Here is a 24388-nt window from a genome sequence, read left to right as displayed (position 1 = left end):
TTCCTGTTTATGTAAAAGCATTTCCACCAATATCACAATCATTGGATGCAATAATTTCAAGTGGAAACGATTGCAAACCATGACTGTGCATATTAAATACATCTCACAACATACCTTCCATGTCATCTTCTCTAACAAACTAATGGTGAGCATTATGAGGATAAGCCGGATTAATCATTGAAGAGGTTCTACGAGGTGTACACTCTCTATAGAAAATCCATATTTTATACCCCCGAATAAAGGCATCAACAATTAGATGTTCGTAGACAACTTCACGAATATGCCAATTGATGTTGCCACACTTCTTACACGGGCAAATAATCATATTCTCTTGGCTTGCATTTTGCATTTTAGAAAAGTTTGTACTCCATTTCGATAGCTGTTGCTTACCCTTGACAAATCTATCCAACTCTTATCCATTTCGTAGTTCTTGAAGTCTAAAGTTGACAATAAATTACGGTTACTTAAGTGTTCTAAATATATTTAAATCATGTCATTGTACTAAAATAGATAATATATATCAAGTATCTAATTTGGTTGTTTTCTAATTCTCTATTTCTAATTAAAACATATAAATAATAAATTTACCACAACCAAGTCAAATAAACAAGAAATTTCAAATTTTATTTCAATTAAATTAAAACATGTAAGTAATAAGAGGTACTTACAAATGCAATTGAGAGCTTAAAATAGAGTTGTTTGATTAGGTAATTCAAATGAGCCTATTGAATACTTCTTTTGTAGGATACAATTTCTTGTTTGAATAAAAATATAATAAATAAATGATAAGATAAATAAATATTAATATATATTAATTCATGTTATTTAAATTTATTGAACCCTGAACAGTTAGATGAATATGCAAAATTGCAAATTGGTGAATGCATAGTGGAATTAAGTCTTGCACATGTACCTAAGATGTCGCACTTAAATCTGAACTCTTCTCAACTAAATTGTCCAGCTTCTCACCTTGTTCAAGTACACTATCAATAATTTTATGATGCATCATTTCAATCAATGAGAGAGGAATAAATAATCAATCATATGCTCACACAACATTAAACTTCTTTCCACATTTCATCTTCAAGGTACATACTAAGCAGCAGAAGATAAAAGGACTTGAAGAAAATACAAGGAAAGAATATATTAAACTGCTTGAAGTTTCAAACAAACCATTAGCTAGCAAATATTCCTTAACAATCCTCAAGTTGAGAAAATAGACAGTGCTCATTAACTGCTAAGTGTGCCAAACAATCGAAACTGTGATAAAATTTTACAAGGAGTTACAGCCAGGTATTAGAAAATAATTGCAAGAACTAATTTTCACAAACCATAAGTAAAGAATGGAACCTAGGTTCACTTCAGTTGGAAGTAAGCATAGACTTTTTCTTCTATTCTAAAAAGCCACTTGGCAGTTCATATGACCTAAGCTTACAACACCTCTCTTTCTACCAAATGACAATAGGCTAGAAGAATAATTTTAGCAAACTCATTTAGGCACTTTTCCACTCATTTCCTTGACAAGAATATGAAGGGGGAACAACTTGAAACCAATAGACTTGGAAATTGCATTCTTATAATCCAATTAAAAAAGCACATCATTCTTAATATCACTCCACTTAAACAAAATCAATGATAACCTTAACTAGTTAGCTATTTATAAACAAATATTTTTGTGACACCTTATCATTTCATCAAATAGTTCCAATGTGAAAAAGAGAAAAAGCATTCAATATAAAGCATGTGTTTTGCATGTTACAGTACAAAGTAAACATTCACAACGAATATGAGCTGCCAACAAGATGATAATTAGAAGCTAAAGATTGCATGGTATCTGAAAGCTAAAGGGATAGCACAAAAAATCATCAAATCCATGCAAGAACAACTTGAAATTCTTACAAGGATGATTTTAGTTTCATCCAACTCCCTCTGAATTTTCAATAATTTATTTGCCTCTGCAAGGTCCTGAAGATGGAAAGACAGTTAAAAAAAAGTTATCTTCAACAAATTGGTTTCTAATATGAATTTGAAAAGTATAATTCCACATCCCAAGTAAAAACTCAAGAATGAGAAATTGAGGAAGAAAACAGATACCTGAAATTTAACCAGAGCTTCTTCCAGGTAAGTCCAAGGTTGAGTACTATCAGCTTACACAGTCCTCCATGATTCCCCAAAATTCTTCAGGTATTCATCTAGCACCTGCAAAACATTATCATTTGAAATTTATTAAAGAAACCACAGAAGCTACAAACTCACAGATAAACTTCACAAAAAAAATTAGATGCATAAAAAATGTGATAATATGTGATCCAGAGACTCTTGACATCATCTTAAACTTTTAATCCAATATCTTCCTTTACCCATTATCTAATGATCACTATCAGATGCAAAGAGAAGGGCAACAACCTTCATCTATCTATCCATAATACAAAGAGCCTAACCATATCCAACATATGAGCCAAGTATCAAGCATAAACATATGTGAGTCACTAGTGAACAACAATAAAAAACTAATAGTATTTAAAAGAAATTTTGTAATTGTTATTGATACTAGTTATATAATCTTGGAACAAGATAGTTCATATAAAAAGTAGTAAGAACCCAATAAATTTGAACTTAATTCTCAATACAACTAAAAGCAAAACACCAATATTGCAATTAATAAGATTAGATGATATTGAAGCTTAAAGAAAACCATTAAGACAAAGAAAAAATAAAGCTGCAGCTCGTTTACCTAGTTGAAAAGCGAAAAAGCACTTCGAACAGGATAGTGGTCATCCATAAATCCCAAGGCAACAAGTCCATTTCTATTGTAAACGTGTACCTTGTACTCTAGATTAACAAAAAAATTGGAATTAAGAAAAAAAAACCATAATATTTGTACAGGCCAAATTTAACTAAGCCCAATAAGCCCAAATCTACTACCCAGAACCAAAACCCTAGCCCACAATGACTAAAAAGGGAAGGAAGAACTAAGAGAACCCTAGCCGCAGCAGATGCTCCCCTCCGCTCCACCACCGACGCCAAAGATGTGCTCCCTCCGCTCCACTACCGATTTACGCCAAGACCGCCCATTTTCCTACAAAGAGAGACAATGTAATATAAAAAAAGATTGGTAATGGCTATTTAAGGTCGAATCAAAAACGATGTACAAAAAGGCAATTTTTTGGTGAAAACAAAAAGCAACAGATTCAAGCAAGAACAAAGACTCTAGCAATACCAAAAACCAGAAAACAATCCAACGAAGAACCAAAACCTAAAAACAGAGGTGATTTATCGATATGTATATATATATATTTTCATTTATTATCATTTTTGATTATTTTCGTTCTTTACTTCCAAATCAATCATTCACACAAATATACATATATTATAGACAAATAAAGAAAAATATAAAAAAAATATACCTTTTGAATTCCGCCATCAATGCATGGTGTATTTAACAACCAAGACGACGGCGCCGTGATGTTCTACGACCGGACATTGATCGCCCTGGGCCTAAATCGCCCCACTTCCCCTCTCTCTCTCTTTTTTCCCTCACCCTCAGACCAAATGAAATTTCTCAGAAAAATTTGGTTTTATATCGCTTCGACGACGCCGTTTTGGGCCTCAACTCCCCAATAGCTAAAACGACGCCGTTTCACGCTTGAATTCGAGCGACCGACCCGTGATCGAGGATCCGCGTGTTTTTACAAGCATGGTATAATTGCTTATAAGTCCTTCCGCTTTTCACACATTTTGCAATTAGCTTTTCATTTCTTTCAAATTAGCCTTAAAATTCATCACGTTTTGTGATTGAATCCTCCCAATGATGTCGTTTTAAGGGCAGAAAATTTCCTTCGGTCCTCTGCAATCGCAAGACGTTTTCAAATTAATTCCTTTCTCCTCTATTAATTTTAAATCAGCCCCATAACTTCATATTTGTTTTAAATTTAATCCTCTTTCAGTTTAATGTGGTTTTCCATATTATTTCTTTTTCCTTTGATATTTTAAATATTATTCATTATTTTATTTACTATTTTCAGTATTATTATTATCAGCATATATTACTATTATCCAGGCATTTTAAATACTGCATGCATTTTATATATACATTCTTATTGTTGTCTTTTCACATATTATTATTCCTAATGTATGTTTTATGTATATACACTTAAATACCATATTGCACATATATTAATACCACATTATATACTTTTCATATCTACTTTTACCTCCATCATATCTACTATTAATATCAATATATGTTTATTTACATCTTCAATATATACACATATATATCCACGAATATATTATTATTATTAGTTTTTGACCTTATCATTCATTAATACATTTGTGTCATATATACATACTTTTAATATATATTTGTATATCATTATTTGCATTAGTACCATTTTTATTACTATTACTTTATTACGACTAATACTAGTATTACTATTACTTCTTTATTATTTTATTACTATTGTTATTATTTTATTTTCATTTTATTTTATTTTATTATGTCTGCCCTTATTTTTATTACTATTATTATCATCGCTATTATATTATTAGAATGTTATTTATATTATATTTATTAAAACATTTTTACCTTTTGTCAACATTATTATTAATTTTTTCTATTTTATATATTACTTATTTATTTATCGATTTATTATTAAGTTTCCTTGTTACTCATTCTTCTTATTCTTATTTATTTTATCATTTTATTATTTTTACCTATTATTCTCTTCTTCAATTACGTGGTTTGTTTATTTCTTTCGTTTTTGTCATTCATATTACTCATTTATTATTTTGCTTGTTAAGATTATGCTTTATTTCCTTTTTTACAAATTTGTGTGATATCTTCCTTTACCCAACAAAAATAACCCTTTCATAAAAGTGATATCCCGTATTTCGTAATTCGAGATAATCGTGCCCTAACTTACTGGGTTTCGACTTTTCTCATTTAACCTAAATAACGGAATATATTCTTTTTAAATCATTATACAAGTTAAAAAAAAAAATTCTTATTCTCGAAGGTGTGAAGTGTTGTGCCCTAACTTACCGGGTATGATATTTTGTCATCTCGAAATGAGAATTTTGTTCAGAAATAAAGGCAATATTCGGTGTTTGAGAATTCGAGAAAACGTGCCCTAACTTACTGGGTTTCGACTTCTCTCGTTATTCTAAATAATCGAATACCCTTTTAATGAAATACACAGATTTCATAAAAGGCAAGCTCGCTCTCGAAAATTTAAGATGTCGTGTCCTAACTTCTGGGTGTGACATTTTATATTTTGAGACGAGAGAGTCTTTAACACTTGAGCTTTTTATAAAGAAGGATCGTATTTTAAAATTCTTTCAAACTTTTTAATTTTCGATACTAAGACACTAATTAATCAACTAGGTACCAATTTTGGGCGATCGAGGGTGCTAATCCTTCCTCGTATGTGAATCGACTCCGAACCCATTTTCGATTTTCGAGACCAAAAATTATCGTTTAGGTAAATCTTAACTTTTAAAATGATTAACTTAAGGTGATCCGATCACACCTAAAAAGATTGGTGGCGACTCTATTTTTTCAAGTCGATAATTGCTCGCTTGCTTTTTTCAAAAAAAATGGTTACGACAGCTTGGCGACTCCACTAGGGACTTTTATAAGAGAGTCAAGCCACAAGTTAATTAACTCTTGTCTTTTTATCGAAAATTAAAATTTGGTTTTGAAATACGATCCTTTCATCGCATTTCATCAGCTATTTTTGTGGTCTAAATAATACCTGCTACGTTGGTCCGATTCTTTAAATAGTATTGCATATTGCATTGCATGACCGTTGTGGTCACACCCTCTTAAGTGGGAGCGCGAAACTATTCCTTCGTGAGGTTTTCACCTCCGTGCGGGATAGTGGATTGCTTTGGGATACATCCGTACCTATGTCTTCGTGAGATTTTCATCTCCGTGCGACCATAGGGAAATGTATTCCCGAATCGAACTCGATCTCAGATGAGCCTATAATGGGTAAAGATCGAGGAATCTGCTGGTTCAGTACTCTTATTCTAGAATCAAACCCCATGTAGCGAGCCTTAATAACCCGCCCTAGGTAGAGCCACTTCAAATCCTAGTGGTTACCGAGCAAGTGCTATATATATTATTCTTCGTTTGCTTTGAACTGTGCATAAACCATCGACTTGCTTTGTTTTACTTTCATTTGTATTTGCATGGCATTTTCATCATAAAAGGTGTTGATTCGTGTTCGGTTCCTAAATAGATAGCTTATCATGGAAAAGGGTTTTTGATAAAGTAGAAGACAACGCTAATTTGTCCGGGTATGAAAATGAGACAACACAACAAGAGAAAGGTGATAGTCTTACCAAGGGGTATGTGTCGAGCTATGGAATTTCACTCGGATCAACAGAACCCAAAATAATCTCCAAGAATTGAAAGAAATATGGAACCGATGGGACGACGAGTTTAAACAATTATTCTATTGTCATTACGGTGATTTACCTTATCGCTTTCGATGTCAAGGTAGACGAGCACTGTTTGAGCCCTTGCCCAATATTGGAATTCGCTTACGCTTGCTTCACTTTCGGGAAGGTAGATTTGGTACCTACTATAGAAGAATACACGACCTTGCTCCGCTGCCCAAAGATTCAAATAGACGAATTTATACGGACACCGCCAACGCCCCAAAGATTTTCAAAAAGCGATGAACATCACGGGGATGAGCGAACAGTGGGTGACAACCCGGATCAAACAAAAAGGAGATTGTAAATGCATCCCATGGAGGAACCTGAGGGATCTAATCTTAGCGCACCCCGACGTGAAAAAAATGGTAGATGTCTTCGCCTTAAGCATCTATGGACTGGTCATCTTCCCCAAGGCTTTGGGGCATGTAGACGAGGCTGTTGTTGACCTTTTTGACAGGCTTAATAAAGGAACCACACCTGTACCCGCAATCTTGGCGGAAACTTTCAGATCATTAAATGCTTGTAGAAGAGCAGGTGAAGGGAGATTTATTGGATGTGCACAGCTTTTGCTATCCTGGTTCCACAGCCATTTTTGGAAAGTGGAAAAGGTCTCATATCGTATCTTCTCTGAAAATTACTCTCCGCTGAAAGAGTTAGTGGCTACACCGAGGCGAGATGATGTAACAGAAGAAAATTGGATGGATGTTCTCCAAAATCTGCAAGAAGAAGATGTTGAATGGAGAGCCCCGTGGATGGTCCCTGATGAAATATTATATCGATGCGGAGATTTTGATTGGGTTCCCTTGTTGGGAGTGTGGGGAGCCGTCGGACACGCCTCCGCTTGCATTGCGACAATATAGATCCAGACAGTTTACACCACCAACATACGGGTTGGCCCAGTGCGAGTTCACGTTCACAGGGAATAATTACAAAAAGAAAGTTCGCGAGATATCAAATGCCTGGAACCAGACTCGTAAAATGAAGAAGTTTGCTGCAAATCCCATGACTACTCCTGAGTACGACCGATGGTGGAATCAGAGGATTAACGACAACATCCCTACATCAGATCAAGGGAATCCTCAGTCGGTAGAAGAGCACTTGAAAGTAATCCCATCTGAGCTGGAAATCATCAGGCAAGATTTCGAGAGAAAGAGTCTAGAGCTAGAAAAAAGGATCGAGCATTTGGAAGAAGAAAAGATGCAGTTAGGGTTAGACGTCGATGCCCAGAAATTAGAAGCTGAAAGACTCAGAAAGGGGAAGAACAAGGCCGAAGAGGACTTAGACAGTTTAAAACGGACTATAAGAAGTCACAGAGATCAATAAGAACCGTTGGGTTAGGAAAAACATCCGAACAATGGCGACATGAAGTTAGAAAAGAGCAAAGCAAAGCCAACCAGTGGGAGGAAAAATTTCGCGATACTCAAGCTCGAGAAGGTGCTCTAAAGAGAAGTTTGGTAGAAAGTCAAAATGAGAAAGAAGGGTTAAAGATCCGGGTATCAGAGTTAGAGAGGTTATTATATCAGTACCGCTCGCGTAACTCTGCAATCGAGTTGAAAGCTAGTCAGAATAGAATCGAAGAATTAAAAAAGAATATAGAGGAACTCAAAACAGCGCTGCAAAATCGTGAACTTCAGATAGAGCTCCTCGAAGTAAATAACGAGCGATGGAAGGAGCAACTTCATCAATCCCAAGACCAAGTCAGGAGTAGGGACTACATCATGGGCGAGGCTTTGACTCAAGTACGAGAAGTGGCTGACCACTTGCAAACGTTAGCAGTACAAGCCGATGTGCTGAGTTTAAAATACGAGTCAGAGACGGATCGAGGCCAAAAGCTAGCTTGGCTTCTTAGACAGGTTAAGGCCTTAAGTATCAGGGCCAAGCCTTATATGTAATCTATTTTATGTAAAGAAATTTGTTTTCTAGAAAAGTTACTCTAATGAAATCGAATTGGAATCAACGTTGTTTTTGCATCCATCTCATTCATTGCATTCATGCATCAACATTGCATCATACGCACTAAAACTTACAAGAAAACCTAAAAATCATGGCAGTTACCCTGGAACATCGTTACGGTACAAGAGGGAAAACAAAAGCAATGGATCAAAGGTTAGAAAGATTGGAACAGATGCAAAAAGAGATGCAGGATCAACTACAAATACGTATGCAAGAACAGCTGGCCAAAATCCAGCAAGATGTAAGGGACCAGATGCTGGATTCCCAAAGGAGTATGATGGATCAATTAATGCGTCTATTGGCTGGTGGATTAGAAAAAGGGAAAAGCCCCATAATCAATAATGGAGATGACAACGAAGATCCCGTCTACCCTCCGGGGTTTGTCCCAGCGGACGTTCAGACACAACCTGATGTGTACCCAAGAAGGCCATCAGTCACTATCAGGCCTCAACCATTTCAAACCGTGTCTCGCACAGATGAATTATCAGACTGGTTCGGGCTCTAATCCGGGGGATAATCCGACCAACCCTGTGGTCCTCAATCTCGATGAAGTAATAGAAGCAGAAAAGACAAGGGTAGAACTCCCGAGAGAGCTTGAGGAAAGATGTAGATGGTTGGAAGAAAATTTAAAGAAATGGAAAACACCGACTATCGTGGTGGAATCGACGCTAAGGAATTAAGTTTGGTTCGGACACTGTACTCCTCCCAAGTTCAAGACCCCGAATTTGAGAAATACAACGGACTAGTCGTCCAAGCCCACATCACTATGTTCTGCAGACGCATGGCAAGGCTATGTCAATAATGACCAACTATTGATCCATTGTTTCGTGAAAGTCTAGTTGGAGCCGCTTCTAGGTGGTACAACCAACTGAGTCGTAACCATATCGGTTCATGGAGGATTTAGCGAAGCTTTCATGAAGCGAAGAGATCACGTGATGAGACATGGCCCCGATAGAGTCACATTACGTAACATGGAGAAGAAACAAAATGAGAGTTTGTGCAATACGCCCAAAGATGGAGAGAGGTAGCAACGCAAGTTCAACCACCTCTTACGGAGAAAGAAACGACCATGCTCTTTATCAATACTGTTGAAGGCTCCATTCATTAACCACATGCTAGGGAGCGCTACTAAAGCTTCTCGGACATAGTAATGTCCGGAGAAATGATAGAGAACGCGATAAGATGTGGAAGGATTGAAGCAGGGAAAATGCTAAGAGATCAACCCCGAGAAGGAAAGAGAACGATGTGAACAACATGAGTATGTATAATAAGCCCACCACCATGAGCCAACCAAAGATGGTGACTACTACCATCATGGCTCGCAAGACGGACTTCAACCCAAGGCCTAGCACGGAAAGAGTCCGGTTTACTCCTATCCCGATGTCCTACAAGGAATTGTACCGAGCTTATTCGATGCCCATGTAGTGTCGCCTTCTATCTAAAGCCAATGCAACCCCATTCCCCAAATGGTACGCGCAAACACCCAATGCGAATACCATGCAGAGCCACAGGCACTCGATAGAAAATCGCACCACTTTCAAGAAGCTAGTTGAAAGACTCATCAACATTGGCATCGTGAAATTTGATGATACACCTAGTGCGAAAACCCATTACCGAATCATGGGGATAAGGGTATAAATGCCATAATCAAGAGTTCGGGAAGGAAATTAAGATGAATGTTGCGAAGTGAATACCCGCTGAAAGAAGTGTGGAAGAAAATGGTGGAAAGAGGTTTGATGGCGCAGAATTGGGGTTAAGCCTCGAAGCGAAGAATTATTGTGAGTTCCACGACCAAGAGGACCATGAGATCCAGAAATGCAGCCAATTCAGGGCTTTAGTACAAGGATTGATGGATAATAAGGAGCTGGAATTCTTCGAATATGTCAGGAACCAGGAAAAAGCAGACGTGTGTGCCTCTGAAGAAGGGTCGACGAGAAACGCTTGCAAAATCAACCACCCATTGGTTATCATATCACGCTTAAGAACTAATGAAGATGGGACCCAAGTCACACCCAAAGTCGTGATCCAGAAGCCCGTTGCTTTCCCTTATAAAGATAGCAAGAGGGTACCATGGAATTACAGCTGCAATGTGACGATCCCAGGAAAGAAGAGCCCGGCCGGTGCTTCACAAGAAAACCAAGACGTAGGTTTTTTTACACGCAGTGGGAGACGTTATGTTCCCGAAGGCACAGGAACCAAAATTGCCAAAGAAAAGGTCCCGACAGTAGAGCAAAGGAAAGAAAAGATGGTCGAGTTTGAATCGTCAGTCAATGAGTCAGTAACCGAGAATGAAGCCAGGGAATTCTTGAAATTTTTAAAACACAGTGAGTATAAAGCGTCGTTGAACGACTACATAAGCAACCATTTCGCATTTCGGTCTTGGCCTTACTTGAGCTCGAAACGACGGAGCGCGTTAATGAAAGTCTTGAACGAGACATACGTCGCGCATGACATCTCTGTCAACAAACTGGACCGCTGGTCAACAATATCGTCACGACAATTTTATTTTCTTTAACGACGACGAAATACCACTAGAAGGCATGGGGTCCACAAAGGCCTCAAGACATTACCACGCGCTGCAAGGGATACACATTACGGGGTCTTGATCGATAATGGATCAGACTAAACGTCTTACCCTATCCACACCGAAAAGGTTGCCCGTGGATAGTTCCCATATGAAGACATGCCTAAATGTAGTAAGGGCATTTGACGGTACTGAAAGAAACGTAATGGGGAGGATTGAATTACCCCTTCAAATCGGTCCTAGTACGTACGAGATAGACTTCTTAGTGATGGACATTAAACCCTCTTACAATTGCCTATTGGGAAGACCTTGGATCCACTCGGCAGGGGCAGTGCCGTCATCATTACATCAGAAGCTTAAAATTATAACGGAAGGTCGATTGGTGACCATAAATGCGGAGGAAGACATCATTGCATCTGTTACCAGCAACGCACCATATGTGGGGACAGATGATGAAGCCATGGAATGTTCTTTTCAATCGTTGGAATTCGTAAATGCGACCTTTGTTGTCGAAGGAAATAAAGTCCCAACACCCAGACTTTCCAAAACCACAAGAATAGGACTACAATTGATGGTTGGGAAGGGAGCCTTGCCAGGGAAAGGACTTGGAAGAAGCCTACAAGGAAGGGTCAAAGTACCTATGCTTACGGACAAACGGGACCGCTTTGGCTTAGGATTCAAGCCAGATGCAAGACAAAAGAAAGAGGAGCAAGAGAAGAAACGAGAAAGAAGAAGAGCGCGTTTGAACGGGGAAGAGATTAAATGGAAACCAATGACCTTTCCCCATATATCCAGAACATTTGTGTCAGGAGGAACTATTTATGCCGAAGGAAGATTGGCAGGCCAAGAGTCCACTGAAGAAATGAGGGAAAACTTCAGCATTAATGCCACGTTCGAAGGAGGAACTGGAGAAGAGAATGGGACTGGCATTCGCCCTTATGAGTCAGAAAGTGTTTTAAATAATTGGACTGCGGAAGAGATTCCTGTAGTCTTTAAAACTAACACAGAGTAATGCCCAAAACACGCTTATTACCCTAGGCCTAGGAGTAATAAGTGTCTTTTTGTGAAATAGGCCTATGTTCGAAATCGTTATTTCAATAAAATGCATCCTTTCGCCTTATTCAAAGGCAAATATTCTTTCATACTCATACCGTACATGCCATTGTTCTTAGATTCTTTTGTTCTTTGCATCTTCCTTTCTGCCCAAAACAGGTCTCCAGATATCAACGATGTGAGTGACCTTGCTATTAATTCGGAGTCTCCCTTTGAGCGATATGTGTCTAGAGGATCCGAGGATTTTGGAGATGATGATGATTGTAACTTATCCCCTGATTTGTTGAGGATGGTAGAACGCAAGGAGAAACAGATTCTACCCCACAAAGAGACCGTAGAAGTCGTGAACTTGGGAGATGAACTAGAAAGAAGAGAAGTAAAGATCGGAACTTGCATCGCTACAGAGACAAAGCGGGACCTTATTGAGTTACTCCAAGAGTTCAAGGATGTCTTTGCATGGTCATATCAGGATATGCCTGGGCTAAGTACTGACCTTGTGGTACATGTGCTCCCCATCAAAGAAGAATGCGGGCCGGTTCAAAGAAAAGCTTGAAGGATGCGCCCGATGTTCTGTTAAAAATAAAGAGGAGGTCAAGAAGCAATTTGATGCTGGTTTCTTACAAGTAGTTAAGTACTCGAATGGGTAGCCAACATCGCCCCGCCCCTAAAAAGATGGGAAAGTACGGATGTGTGTAGACTACAGAGACTTAAACAAGGCCACCGAAAGATAATTTCCCATTGCCTCATATCGACACCTTAGTGGACAACACGGCAAAGTTACTCACTTTTCTCCTTCATGGATGGTTTCTCGGGGTACAATCGATCAAAATGCATCCGAAGACATGAATAAAACCACATTTGTGACCATGGGGAACCTTTTGCTATAAAGTAATGCCGTTTGGATTGAAAATGCGGAGCAACATATCAGAGAGCCATGGTTACCCTATTTCATGATATGATGCATAAAGAAATTGAAGTTTATGTCGACGACATGATCGCCAAATCTCGGACTGAAGAAGAACATGTGCAAGTCTTAAGAAAATTATTTTTGAGGTTGAGAAAATTCCAGTTGAAGCTCAATCCTGCAAAATGTACCTTCGGAGCCAGGTCAGGAAAACTGCTAGGATTCGTGGTCGTGGAAAAGGATTGAGATCGACCCAGACAAAGTCAAGGCCATACAAGAATTACCTCCACCACGTACTCAAAAGGAAGTCCGAGGATTCCTAGGAAGATTAAATTACATCGCTCGGTTTATTTCACAACTAACTGAAAAATGTGACCCCATATTCCGTCTCCTTAAGAAACACAACCCTGGTGGTTGGGACGAGGAATGCCAGAAGACTTTCGACAAGGTTAAGCAATATTTGTCCAATGCCCCAGTATTGACACCACCTAATCCAGATAAGCCATTGATATCAGATTTGACGGTATTTGAAAATTCTATGGGATGCGACTTGGCCAACACAATGAATCGGGAAGGAAAGAAAAAGCGATATATTACCTCAGTAAAAAGTTCACTGAGTGTGAGACGAGATACTCGTTCATTGAAAAGTTGTGCTGTGCCTTGATTTGGACAACCCGAAGACTGAGACAATACATGTTGTACCATACAACTTGGCTGATCTCTAAAATGGATCCTCTGAAGTACTTGATGGAGTCAATTGTCTTGAACGGGAGAATGGCCCGATGGCAAATTCTACTTTCTGAATTCGATATAGTCTATGTGAACCAGAAGGCCGTAAAAGGGAGTGCAATAGCAGATTTCTTAGCCAGAGAGCCCTAGAGGACTACGAGCCTCGAACTTTGATTTCCCAAATGAAGATCTAATGTGCATAGCAACCATCAAGAAGACCCTCAAGAGGGTCACCCTTGAAGCTAAACTTTGACGGAGCATCAAATGCCATGGGTAACGGAATCGGGCGATTCGGTGTCCCCGAGTGGAGATCATTATCCATTCACTAGTAAATTAGATTTCATTGCACAAACAATATGGCGAATACGAGGCATGCATCATGGGAATACGTGCACCATAGAACGTAAAATCAATGTGTTAGAGGTATATGGAGATTACGCCTAGTAATTTATCAACTCAAAGGTGAATGGGAGACAAGAGACCCCAAATTGATCAATTACGGAGGTTAATCCTTGAGTTAATTAAAGAGTTCGATGATATTGTCTTCTACTACCTCCCACGAGAAGAAAATCGATGGTCGACGCCTAGCAACTTTGGCTTCTATGATCAAGGTGAACCACCGGAAGATGTGAAACCGATCCAAATGAGCATTTACGAGGCCCGGCTCATTGTTACAACCTTGAAGAAGAAGAGGAAAATGATGATCACCCTTGGTACCACGACATCCTACGATATGTGAAGAATCGTGAGTACCCTAACCAAGCTACCGAGAATGACAAGAGAACGTTGAGAAGGCGGCGGTGACTATGTCTTAGATGGGGAGATCTGTACAAAAGAAGGAAGGATCAGTACTATTAAGGTGTGTAGACGCCATTGAGGCCGAGAAAATCTTGAAAGAAGTCCATGAGGGCATCTGCGGGACACACGCTAATGGTTTTACAATGGCGAGCAAATTATGAGGTTCGGTTATTATTGGTCCACCATGGAAGGAGATCAGATTAACTACGCCAAAAGATGTCATAAGTGCCAAATCTATGGAGACAAGATTAATGTGCCTCCTCACATCTCGCATGTCATGACCTCGCCATGGCCTTTCTCGATGTGGGGCATGGATGTGATTGGGCCAATTTTGCCTAAAGCTTCAAATGGGCATCGTTTCATCTTTGTGGTCATCGATTATTTCACCAAATGGGTGGAGGCCTCTTCATACGCCAATGTCACTAAATCGCAGCTAGCAAGTTCCTAAAAAGGAAATCATCTGTCGATATGGAATGCCGAAAGGATCATATCGACAACGCATTGAATTTAAATAATAGCACGATAGCGGATGTCCGCGATCGATTCAAGATCGACACCACAACTCGTCACCGACGCTCAAGATGAACGGTGCAGTCGAAGCAGCCAATAAGAACATCAAGAAGATTGTAGGAAAGATGACGGAAACTTATAAAGATTGGCATGAGAAGCTACCATTTGCCCTCTATGCTTATCGAACGTCTATCAGAACTTCTACTGGGGCAACGCCTTTCTCATTAGTTTATGGAATGGAGGCAATTTTACCTATCGAGGTCGAGATCCCTTCCCTTAGAGTTTTGTCAGAGGTAAAGTTGGATGAAGCAGAATGGATCCAGTCCCGATACGATCAGTTGAATTTGATTGAAGAAAAGAGGCTACAGGCTATTCGCCATGGTCAGATATACCAAAAGCGAATGATGCGAGCTTACGACAAAAAGGTTCGTCCCAGAGAATTCCACGAGGGAGACCTAGTACTGAAAAAGATCCTGCCCATACAAAAAGACTTCAGAGGAAAATGGATGCCGAATTGGGAAGGGCCTTATGTGGTGAAGAAAGCCTTTTTCAAGTGAGCATTGATATTGGCTGAAATGGATGGCAAGACCTTATCCAATCCCGTGAATTCGGATTCGGTTAAGAAATACTTCGCCTAAAAAAAAAAATTAAAAAAAAAAAAGAAAAAGAAAAAGGAGAGAGGCCAGGGTGAAAACTCGCAAAGAGCATCTTAAGACCAAAGGGATTTTGAATTGAAAACCCATAAAGGGCAATTCAAATTTTGATCAAAGGTGGGGCATGCGATGGTCTTATGGTACCTAAATTAACAAAGAGGAGAGATGTTACATCTTGGGGCATCAGCAAGAGTACTCTAGATCCCCTAAACGCATATTGGGCAAAAAAAAGGGAGCCTTCAAGAAGTCAGTACAGAGAAACTCACGCTGCGATATCTGGGGCACCTATTCCCTTTTATCCATTTTGTATTCCAAAGAATGTTTGTTGACTGTAATTAATATATTCCTTCAAATGTTGTTTCGATAAATTTCAGTTTTGTCATGATCTTTTCAAGCATTTTGCATTGAAATGATGATTAATGGACTAAAGCCATTTTCACAAAAGAGTTTCGCATATTACTCGAAAGTTTCTAAATAGTACAGAACCCAAACAGACTATTATTTAGAACTAACCAAACTCAAAGATTGGAAGCATCCGAGAAGAAAGAGTTTAAATTGGGACTACCTCTTCGGTTTTCTATTCAAAATTTAAGTTTGAACAAGAAGACAGGATACCATTTCAAGAAGGAACCTTGATTAACTAGGAGCAATGGCAACCTAAACAGGATTCACGCCACAACATGTCTGCACTCATACATTCATAGATCATTCATAAATGCATCTAATTAGGAACATTTGATTCATTTTGATCATAACACCCTAATTCTTTGACATGAGCATAATACTGAACCGATTCTCTGGTCATGTCCCTAGAATCAAGAAATTCCTAGATCTTATCACCCTAAGCAAGAGGGAAACAGATCAAGATAATGAGCTTTAACCCCTAAGCAGTAGGGTAACGGGCCAAATTTACAGACCTTAACCCCCTAAGAAGTAGGGTAATAGGTTGAAAATTGCAGATCTTATCACCCTAAGCAGTAGGGAAACAGATCAAAGAAGATGAGCCTCAACCCCAAGCAAGAGGGTAACAGTGAAAATCACAGATCTCACCTCCCTGAAGTTGCAGAGGAGCAGATCAAATACGTCGAATCTCGCCTCCTCGAATGCAGTGAAGCAGATTCAAACCACCAAGCTTTAACCCCCTAAGCAGTAGGGTAACAAGCTGATGTCGTAAGGTCTTAAACCCCTAAGCAAGAGGGAAAGCAGACCAAATTGCGATCTTATCCCCCAAGCAAGAGTGGTGTAGATCGAAGACGAAAAACCTTAAACCCCAAGCGGTGGGGTAATAGGTTAAATTGCAGATCTTATCTCCTAAGCGGTAGTGGAGCAGATCAAGACGAAGAGCCTTAAACCCCAAGCAAGAGGGTAACAAAGTTGAGTTTACGATCTAAAACCCTAAGCAAGAGGGAAAACGGATCAAATATGACAAGCCTTAATCCCCAAGCAAGTAGGGTAACAGTCAGTAAATCAAATATCTTCTCCCGAAAAGGCATTGGAGTGGCTCAAGCCACAGCAGATCTCTTTAAAGTTTCAGAGGAGTAGATTGAAGTCATTAACCTTATCTCCCTGAAATTGCAGTGGAGCAGGTCGAAGTTACCGGTCTTATTTCCTTGAAATTATAGTGGAGCAGACTGAATATAGCAAGTCTCGTTTCACTAAAGTTGCAGTGGAACAGATTACAGATCTTATCTCTTTGAAGTTGCATTAGAGCAGATCATCACAAATCATATCCCCTGAAATTGCAGTAGAGCACACTGAAGATACTTGAAGAAGATGAGCACCGAAGAAGTCGAGACCCGGTGAGACCAGGCAAATTTGGCCCTTTTGGAGTCTTTGCTCCATTCTCGTTACACGACAACGAGCAAAGAGGGGCAGCTGTACAGGCCAAATTTAACTAAGCCCAATAAGCCCAAATCTACTACCCAGAACCAAAACCCTAGCCCACAATGACTAAAAAGGGAAGGAAGAACTAAGAGAACCCTAGCCGCAGCAGATGCTCCCCTCTGCTCCACCACCGACGCCAGCATGTGCTCCCCTCTGCTCCACTACCGATTTCTGCCAGCACCGCCCATTTTCCTACAAAGAGAGACAATGTAATATAAAAAAAAGATTGGTAATGGCTATTTAAGGCCGAATCAAAAAACGATGTACAAAAAAGGCAATTTTTTTTGGTGAAAACAAAAAGCAACAGTATTCAAGCAAGAACAAAGACTCTAGCAATACCAAAAAACCAGAAAACAATCCAACGAAGAACCAAAACCTAAAAAAACAGAGGTGATTTATCGATATGTATATATATATATTTTCTATTTATTATCATTTTTGATTATTTTCGTTCTTTACTTCCAAATCAATCATTCACACAAATATACATATATTATAGACAAATAAAGAAAAATATAAAAAATATACCTTTTGGAATTCCGCCCAGGCCATCAAGATTTGGCAACGGAGACGAGACGGCGGCTACGGTGGTTGATGACCGGACATTGATCGCCCTGGGGTAAAAATCGCCCACTTCCCTCTCTCTCTTTTTTCCTCACCTCGCACCAAATGAAATTTCTCGAAAAATTTGGTTTTATCGCCCGACGACGCCGTTTTGGGCCTCAACTCCCCGCCAAAACGACGCCGCTTCACGCTGAATTCGAGCGACCAACCCGACCGATCGAGGATCCGTGTTTTTACAAGCATGGTATAATTGCTTGCGAAGTCCTTCCGCTTTTCACACGTTTTGCAATTAGCTTTTCATTTCTTTCAAATTAGCCTTAAAATTCATCACGTTTTGTGATTGAATCCTCCCCAGCGATGTCGTTTTAAGGGCCCGAGAAAATTTCCCTTCGGTCCTCTGCAATCGCGCACGTTTTCAAATTAATTCCTTTCTCCTCTATTAATTTTTAAATCAGCCCCATAACTTCATATTTGTTTTAAATTTAATCCTCTTTCAGTTTAATGTGGTTTTCCATATTATTTCTTTTTCCTTTGATATTTTAAATATTATTCATTATTTTATTTACTATTTTCAGTATTATTATTATCAGCATATATTACTATTATCCGGGCATTTTAAATACTGCATGCATTTTATATATACATTCTTATTGTTGTCTTTTCACATATTATTATTCCTAATGTATGTTTTATGTATATACACTTAAATACCATATTGCACATATATTAATACCACATTATATACTTTTCATATCTACTTTTACCTCCATCATATCTACTATTAATATCAATATATGTTTATTTACATCTTCAATATATATACACATATATATCCACGAATATATTATTATTATTAGTTTTTGACCTTATCATTTCATTAATACATTTGTGTCATATATACATACTTTTAATATATATTTGTATATCATTATTTGCATTAGTACCATTTTTATTACTATTACTTTATTACGACTAATACTAGTATTACTATTACTTCTTTATTATTTTATTACTATTGTTATTATTTTATTTTCATTTTATTTTATTTTATTATGCTGCCCTTATTTTTATTACTATTATTATCATCGCTATTATATTATTAGAATGTTATTTATATTATATTTATTAAAACATTTTTACCTTTTGTCAACATTATTATTAATTTTTTCTATTTTATATATTACTTATTTATTTATCGATTTATTATTAAGTTTCCTTGTTACTCATTCTTCTTATTCTTATTTATTTTATCATTTTATTATTTTTACCTATTATTCTCTTCTTCAATTACGTGGTTTGTTTATTTCTTTCGCTTTTGTCATTCATATTACTCATTTATTATTTTGCTTGTTAAGATTATGCTTTATTTCCTTTTTACAAATTTGTGTGATATCTTCCTTTACCCAACAAAAATAACCCTTTCATAAAAGTGATATCCCGTATTTCGTAATTCGAGATAATCGTGCTCTAACTTACTGGGTTTCGACTTTTCTCATTTAACCTAAATAACGGAATATATTCTTTTTAAATCATTATACAAGTTAAAAAAAAAAATTCTTATTCTCGAAGGTGTGAAGTGTTGTGCCCTAACTTACCGGGTATGATATTTTGTCATCTCGAAATGAGAATTTTGTTCAGAAATAAAGGCAATATTCGGTGTTTGAGAATTCGAGAAAACGTGTCCTAACTTCATCGGGTTTCGACTTCTCTCGTTATTCTAAATAATCGAATACCCTTTTAATGAAATACAGATTTCATAAAAGGCAAGCTCGCTCTCGAAAATTTAAGATGTCGTGTCCTAACTTACTGGGTGTGACATTTTATATTTTGAGACGAGAGAGTCTTTAACACTTGAGCTTTTTATAAAGAAGGATCGTATTTTAAAATTCTTTCAAACTTTTTAATTTTCGATACTAAGACACTAATTAATCAACTAGGTGCCAATTTTGGGCGATCGAGGTGCTAATCCTTCCTCGTATGTGAATCGACTCCGAACCCATTTTCTCGATTTTCGTAGACCAAAATTATCGCTTAGGTAAATCTTAACTTTTAAAATGATTAACTTAAGGTGATCCGATCACACCTAAAAAGATTGGTGGCGACTCCTATTTTTTTCAAGTCGATACCCGTTCGTTTCGTTTTTTCAAAAAAAAATGGTTACGACAATATTTACTCATACTCAACCAGATCATCTTTTCAAACCCAAAACAGAAATGAAGTCCATAAAAATAAAAGAGAGGCTCATCCATATAAATTCAAATACTAAAATCTTTAGTAATTGTTGAGCAGATGAGCAGAGGACTGTCGAGCAGCGATGGACGGAGCAACGTCGACAAAGGAGATGAAGATCGATGGCAAATGCACTATCAACGGTGATGCAGCAGACGGATGAACGGACAAACGACCAGTAGCAAACGAATGGGAAAGAAAAATTAAGTTAGGGATTTGGAGAAAAAACTAAGTGAGGGATTTAGGGAAAATGATTTGGGGGAATAAGGGTTGGGGGGTTAGCTATCAAAATGGCGCTGTTTCAATAAAAATTAAAAAATATTCGCGGCGTTTATGGGCAAAACGTCATTATTGCTTTACCTTTAGCGGCATTTATGATAAAAACGTCACTATCGTTTTTAACTTTTTACGGTGTTTACGAGAAGAACGTCGCTAATGCTGCTCTTATTCGGTGTACCTTTGCGGCGCATAACATAAAACTTCACTAAATATGTACTATTTGTGGTGCTATTCCACAAACGCCACTATATAACGACTTATTGCGATGTTTCGGTTAGCACTACTAATAGGATATATTTGTGGCGTTTTTCAATACAAACACCGTTAAAAGTTCAACCTTTGCGGCGTTTTCAATCCAAACGACACTAAAAACACCTCTAAAAGCTTAATTTGTTGTAGTGTTGCTTTAGGAAGATTAAAGAGCGGATGTGGGAGTATTTAACGTGAGAACAAGGGTTTATCTTAGAAATAGTTGGGTTAAATTGTGCATGCTTAAACCCTATGATTGATGACCTGAAGAAGCAATCTAGGTAGATAGGCCGAAAGGATAAGTCTACCAAGCATCTCATAATTTATCCCGATTTTAAACTGCAAGGTCGAAAGATAAGTGGCCCGATTAATTAATCAGTTAGAGGTCGAAAGATAATAATTAGTTAGTTATTAGTTAATTCACTAAAACTCGAGTTTTGAAGTTAATTTCAAACACCAAAGCGAGTAATCTTCTGTCTATTATTCAAGATTTCGTTAATTCTTAATTTCTTGTCAATAATTTTCATTTATTTTATGATCTTAAATTTTACTATTATTTAGCGTAATATAATTTTTAGTTATCACTGTTTAGACTTGTTATTGTAGAAGACAATATTAAGTTTAATACATCCTCCCTTAGGTGCAATCCTCAGAATACTTCATGTACCCCGTTGTACAATACAATATTACAATTTGATCCATATACTTACGAACATCGCTGCTTTATTATATATCTTTTTGTTACAGTATTTCCAGTCCAAATATTTATATATTTGGCGACGATCACACAACCAATTCTTTTACTCACTATCTTTATTTTTCAGGTCTAATTGTATCTTTAATTACAACTCGTAATATAACTAACCAACAAGTCAATACTAAAATGAAATATTCTTTTATATAAAATATACAATTCCCTCCACAAATTTATAAAAAAAAAAGGCAGAAGTCGATATATAATTCACATTTATTATCAAAATAACTTCAAATCGATTTTCTTTTATACTATTTTATATATTTAATATTTAATGTATTGATAGTGTATAATTTTATACATAATTAAACATTTAATAAATTATATAAAGAAACGAAATTTAAATGAAATTAACTAAATTTATTTTTAAAATTTTAGATGATATATCATATTCATTAATAATGTATATATATTATTTGGGCATCAAACCTAAATCTAATATATATATATATATATATAAAAGTTTTTCGCTAACAACTTATTGAACTATTAGCGAAAGTATTTATGAGGTGATATGAGAACTTAAGTTGAATCCCTAAAACTTTATCTTAATCCAATTATAAAAAAAAAAAAAAAAAAAAAAACCTCCATCGTTGAAATTTCATTAAAAAAAACAATAAATGAAATATTTATTCTCTATAAATACCTTATGTTCATAGTGAATGAGATCAGCTTGATGGCTGCCCCTGGAACCTGTGAGCAACCATCGCTCAGTAATAAGAAAATGGCCATTCATGTGACTAATGACATTGAGAGAAGTGACATAACCCAAGGAACTATGAATGACGATGATGAGTTTGATTGTTCTCAAAGGGCGCAGTTGCTTCGAGCTGTGGTGCTTGGAGCCAATGATGGGCTGGTTTCGATTGCATCACTAATGATGGGCGTTGGAGCTGTTAAAGATGACACCAAAGCCATGGTTCTCACTGGTATTGCAGGCTTGGTTGCTGGAGCTTGTAGCATGGCGATTGGTGAATTTGTCTCGGTCTACACTCAGAAGGACGTCGAGTTAGCCCAGAGAACGAGAAGGGTGCGAAAAAATGCAGGCCATGAGGAAGAGACAACCAATCAGAGGTTGAAGTTGCCTAATCCACTACAAGCTGCTATCGCATCGGCCTTTGCTTTCACGATTGGTGGGGTGGTGCCACTGCTAGCAGCCGCATTCATAAGGCGGCAACATACGTTGAGGCTGGCGGTGGTTGCAGCGGCCGCCAGCTTGGCGTTGGTGGTTTTGGGTGGCGTTGGTGCTGTACTCGGGAGGACTCCGATGGTGAAGTCTAGTGTCAGAGTGCTAATTGGAGGATGGATGGCAATGGCTATAACTTTTGGCCTAACCAAGCTGATCGGTACTACGGGACTCTGATAAATACGTAAAATTATAGTTTTCCAACTCGTATTATAAGTTAAAATTTATATGAAATAATAAATATCTCTCCTACCTTAATTAATAATTGAAGAGTCAATTTTCACTTTGATTATAGAGTAATCCTTTACCCCTTGAAAAATATATAAAATGTGTAGGAGCTTATTTGAGTAGAGATATCAAATCTTAAATAAATAAAAATATCAAATATCAAATAAACATTAAATTTATAGTAACTATTTGACAGGTTTCCTTGGGTCATTTGTGTTGGAAAAGGCTGATAGAGCCTTCACTAATATGGTCTGGATGCAGTTGTTTCCAATCTCTAAATTGATTAATTTGGTTGTTGCCACATCGGATCATAACCTGATCAAGTTTATTACACATACTGTTGTTTATAATATTTATAAAGTATTTTCAAATGAAATGTATATTATTAAAGTTTTATGTTATTTATAACATATATATATATATATATATATATATGCAACAATCAATATATACATATGATAATGGAAAAGAAAGAAAGAATATGGTATTAAATTAAATAAAGATGTTTATATTTTAGTCAACTTAATTATTCATATTTTTTAAAAGGAAAAGTTATGTCTTTTCAAAGCAAAATAAGGTTTTTTTTTTATAAGGTAAGCAAAATTTTATTCGAATCGAAAAACTTGATAAAAAATTTAAATTTTGAATTAAATAGTTCTAGTTTTTTGAGTTAATCAAATTATTCGGATCAACTCAAATAAAAAATTAAGTTTTTCAGTTTAACTCAAAAATGAATTACACAATTCGGGTTATCCGAAAATCCGAATAAGATCAAAGACAAAACTAAATCGTTTTGATAAATGTTTACTTTTTTTTAAAAGTTAAAAGTTAAAACTATTAAGTTAAAAGGCAAAACTACGTCGTTTTGATAAATATTTACTCGTTAAGTTAAAAGGCAAAAGCATTGTATTGTTTATGTAGTTAAATAATCTTGTACTTCGTCTACTAGTTAAATAATTGGTCCATGTAAACGTAACATTAAGTACAAATAATAGGATTCGTTAACTCGACTCTATTTTTAAATCTACTAAATTTTTATACAATAATTTATTTGATAGATTTTGAAATCAGAAAGACATAAATTATTCATATCTGAGAGACTGAAGTGATTGAACAGACTTATTATTACAAGCGTTGGTAAATGATAATTGAATTGCGTATGATAAAGACTAATTATTTATTTGATGCATTGCTAGTTAATTCAATATGCATGGTTTTTTAAAATGCAATTCATCTTTATGCCAAAAGATGTGGTAAGAATTATTAAGTAGCCATTATCAAGAAAACATCTTACGAAGATTTCTTGTTTTTCTTTTCTTTTCTTTTTTTTTTTAATGGGTTTTCTAGTGAATGTCCTATTACAGTGGAAAAATAAGAATATATGTGTGCACAAAATAATGCGTGGCAGGGTTACATTCTTTTTATTTTTATTTTTAAATTCGCA

At 36.9% G+C, this 24388-nt stretch overlaps 1 protein-coding gene and 1 pseudogene across 1 annotated transcript; one reads left to right on the top strand and one right to left on the bottom strand.

Annotated features, from left to right (window-relative positions):
• Nucleotides 1-913: 913 nt before the first annotated feature.
• On the bottom strand, nt 914-4220 carry LOC108465896 (VAMP-like protein YKT61; annotated as a pseudogene).
• A 17985-nt stretch (nt 4221-22205) lies between these two features.
• LOC108481267 (vacuolar iron transporter homolog 4-like) lies at nt 22206-22981 on the top strand. Its single transcript, XM_017784425.2, has one exon. It carries the CDS (start codon nt 22207-22209, stop codon nt 22891-22893), a length of 687 nt encoding a protein of 228 aa, XP_017639914.2. The 5' UTR covers nt 22206; the 3' UTR covers nt 22894-22981.
• The last annotated feature ends 1407 nt before the right edge of the window (nt 22982-24388 follow it).

The sequence above is a fragment of the Gossypium arboreum genome, chromosome 1 (genome assembly GCF_025698485.1).
Source record: "Gossypium arboreum isolate Shixiya-1 chromosome 1, ASM2569848v2, whole genome shotgun sequence".
Lineage (NCBI taxonomy): Eukaryota > Viridiplantae > Streptophyta > Magnoliopsida > Malvales > Malvaceae > Gossypium > Gossypium arboreum.
Note: the sequence above shows the minus strand (reverse complement) of the source record. Positions and strands in the feature narration are given on the sequence as shown.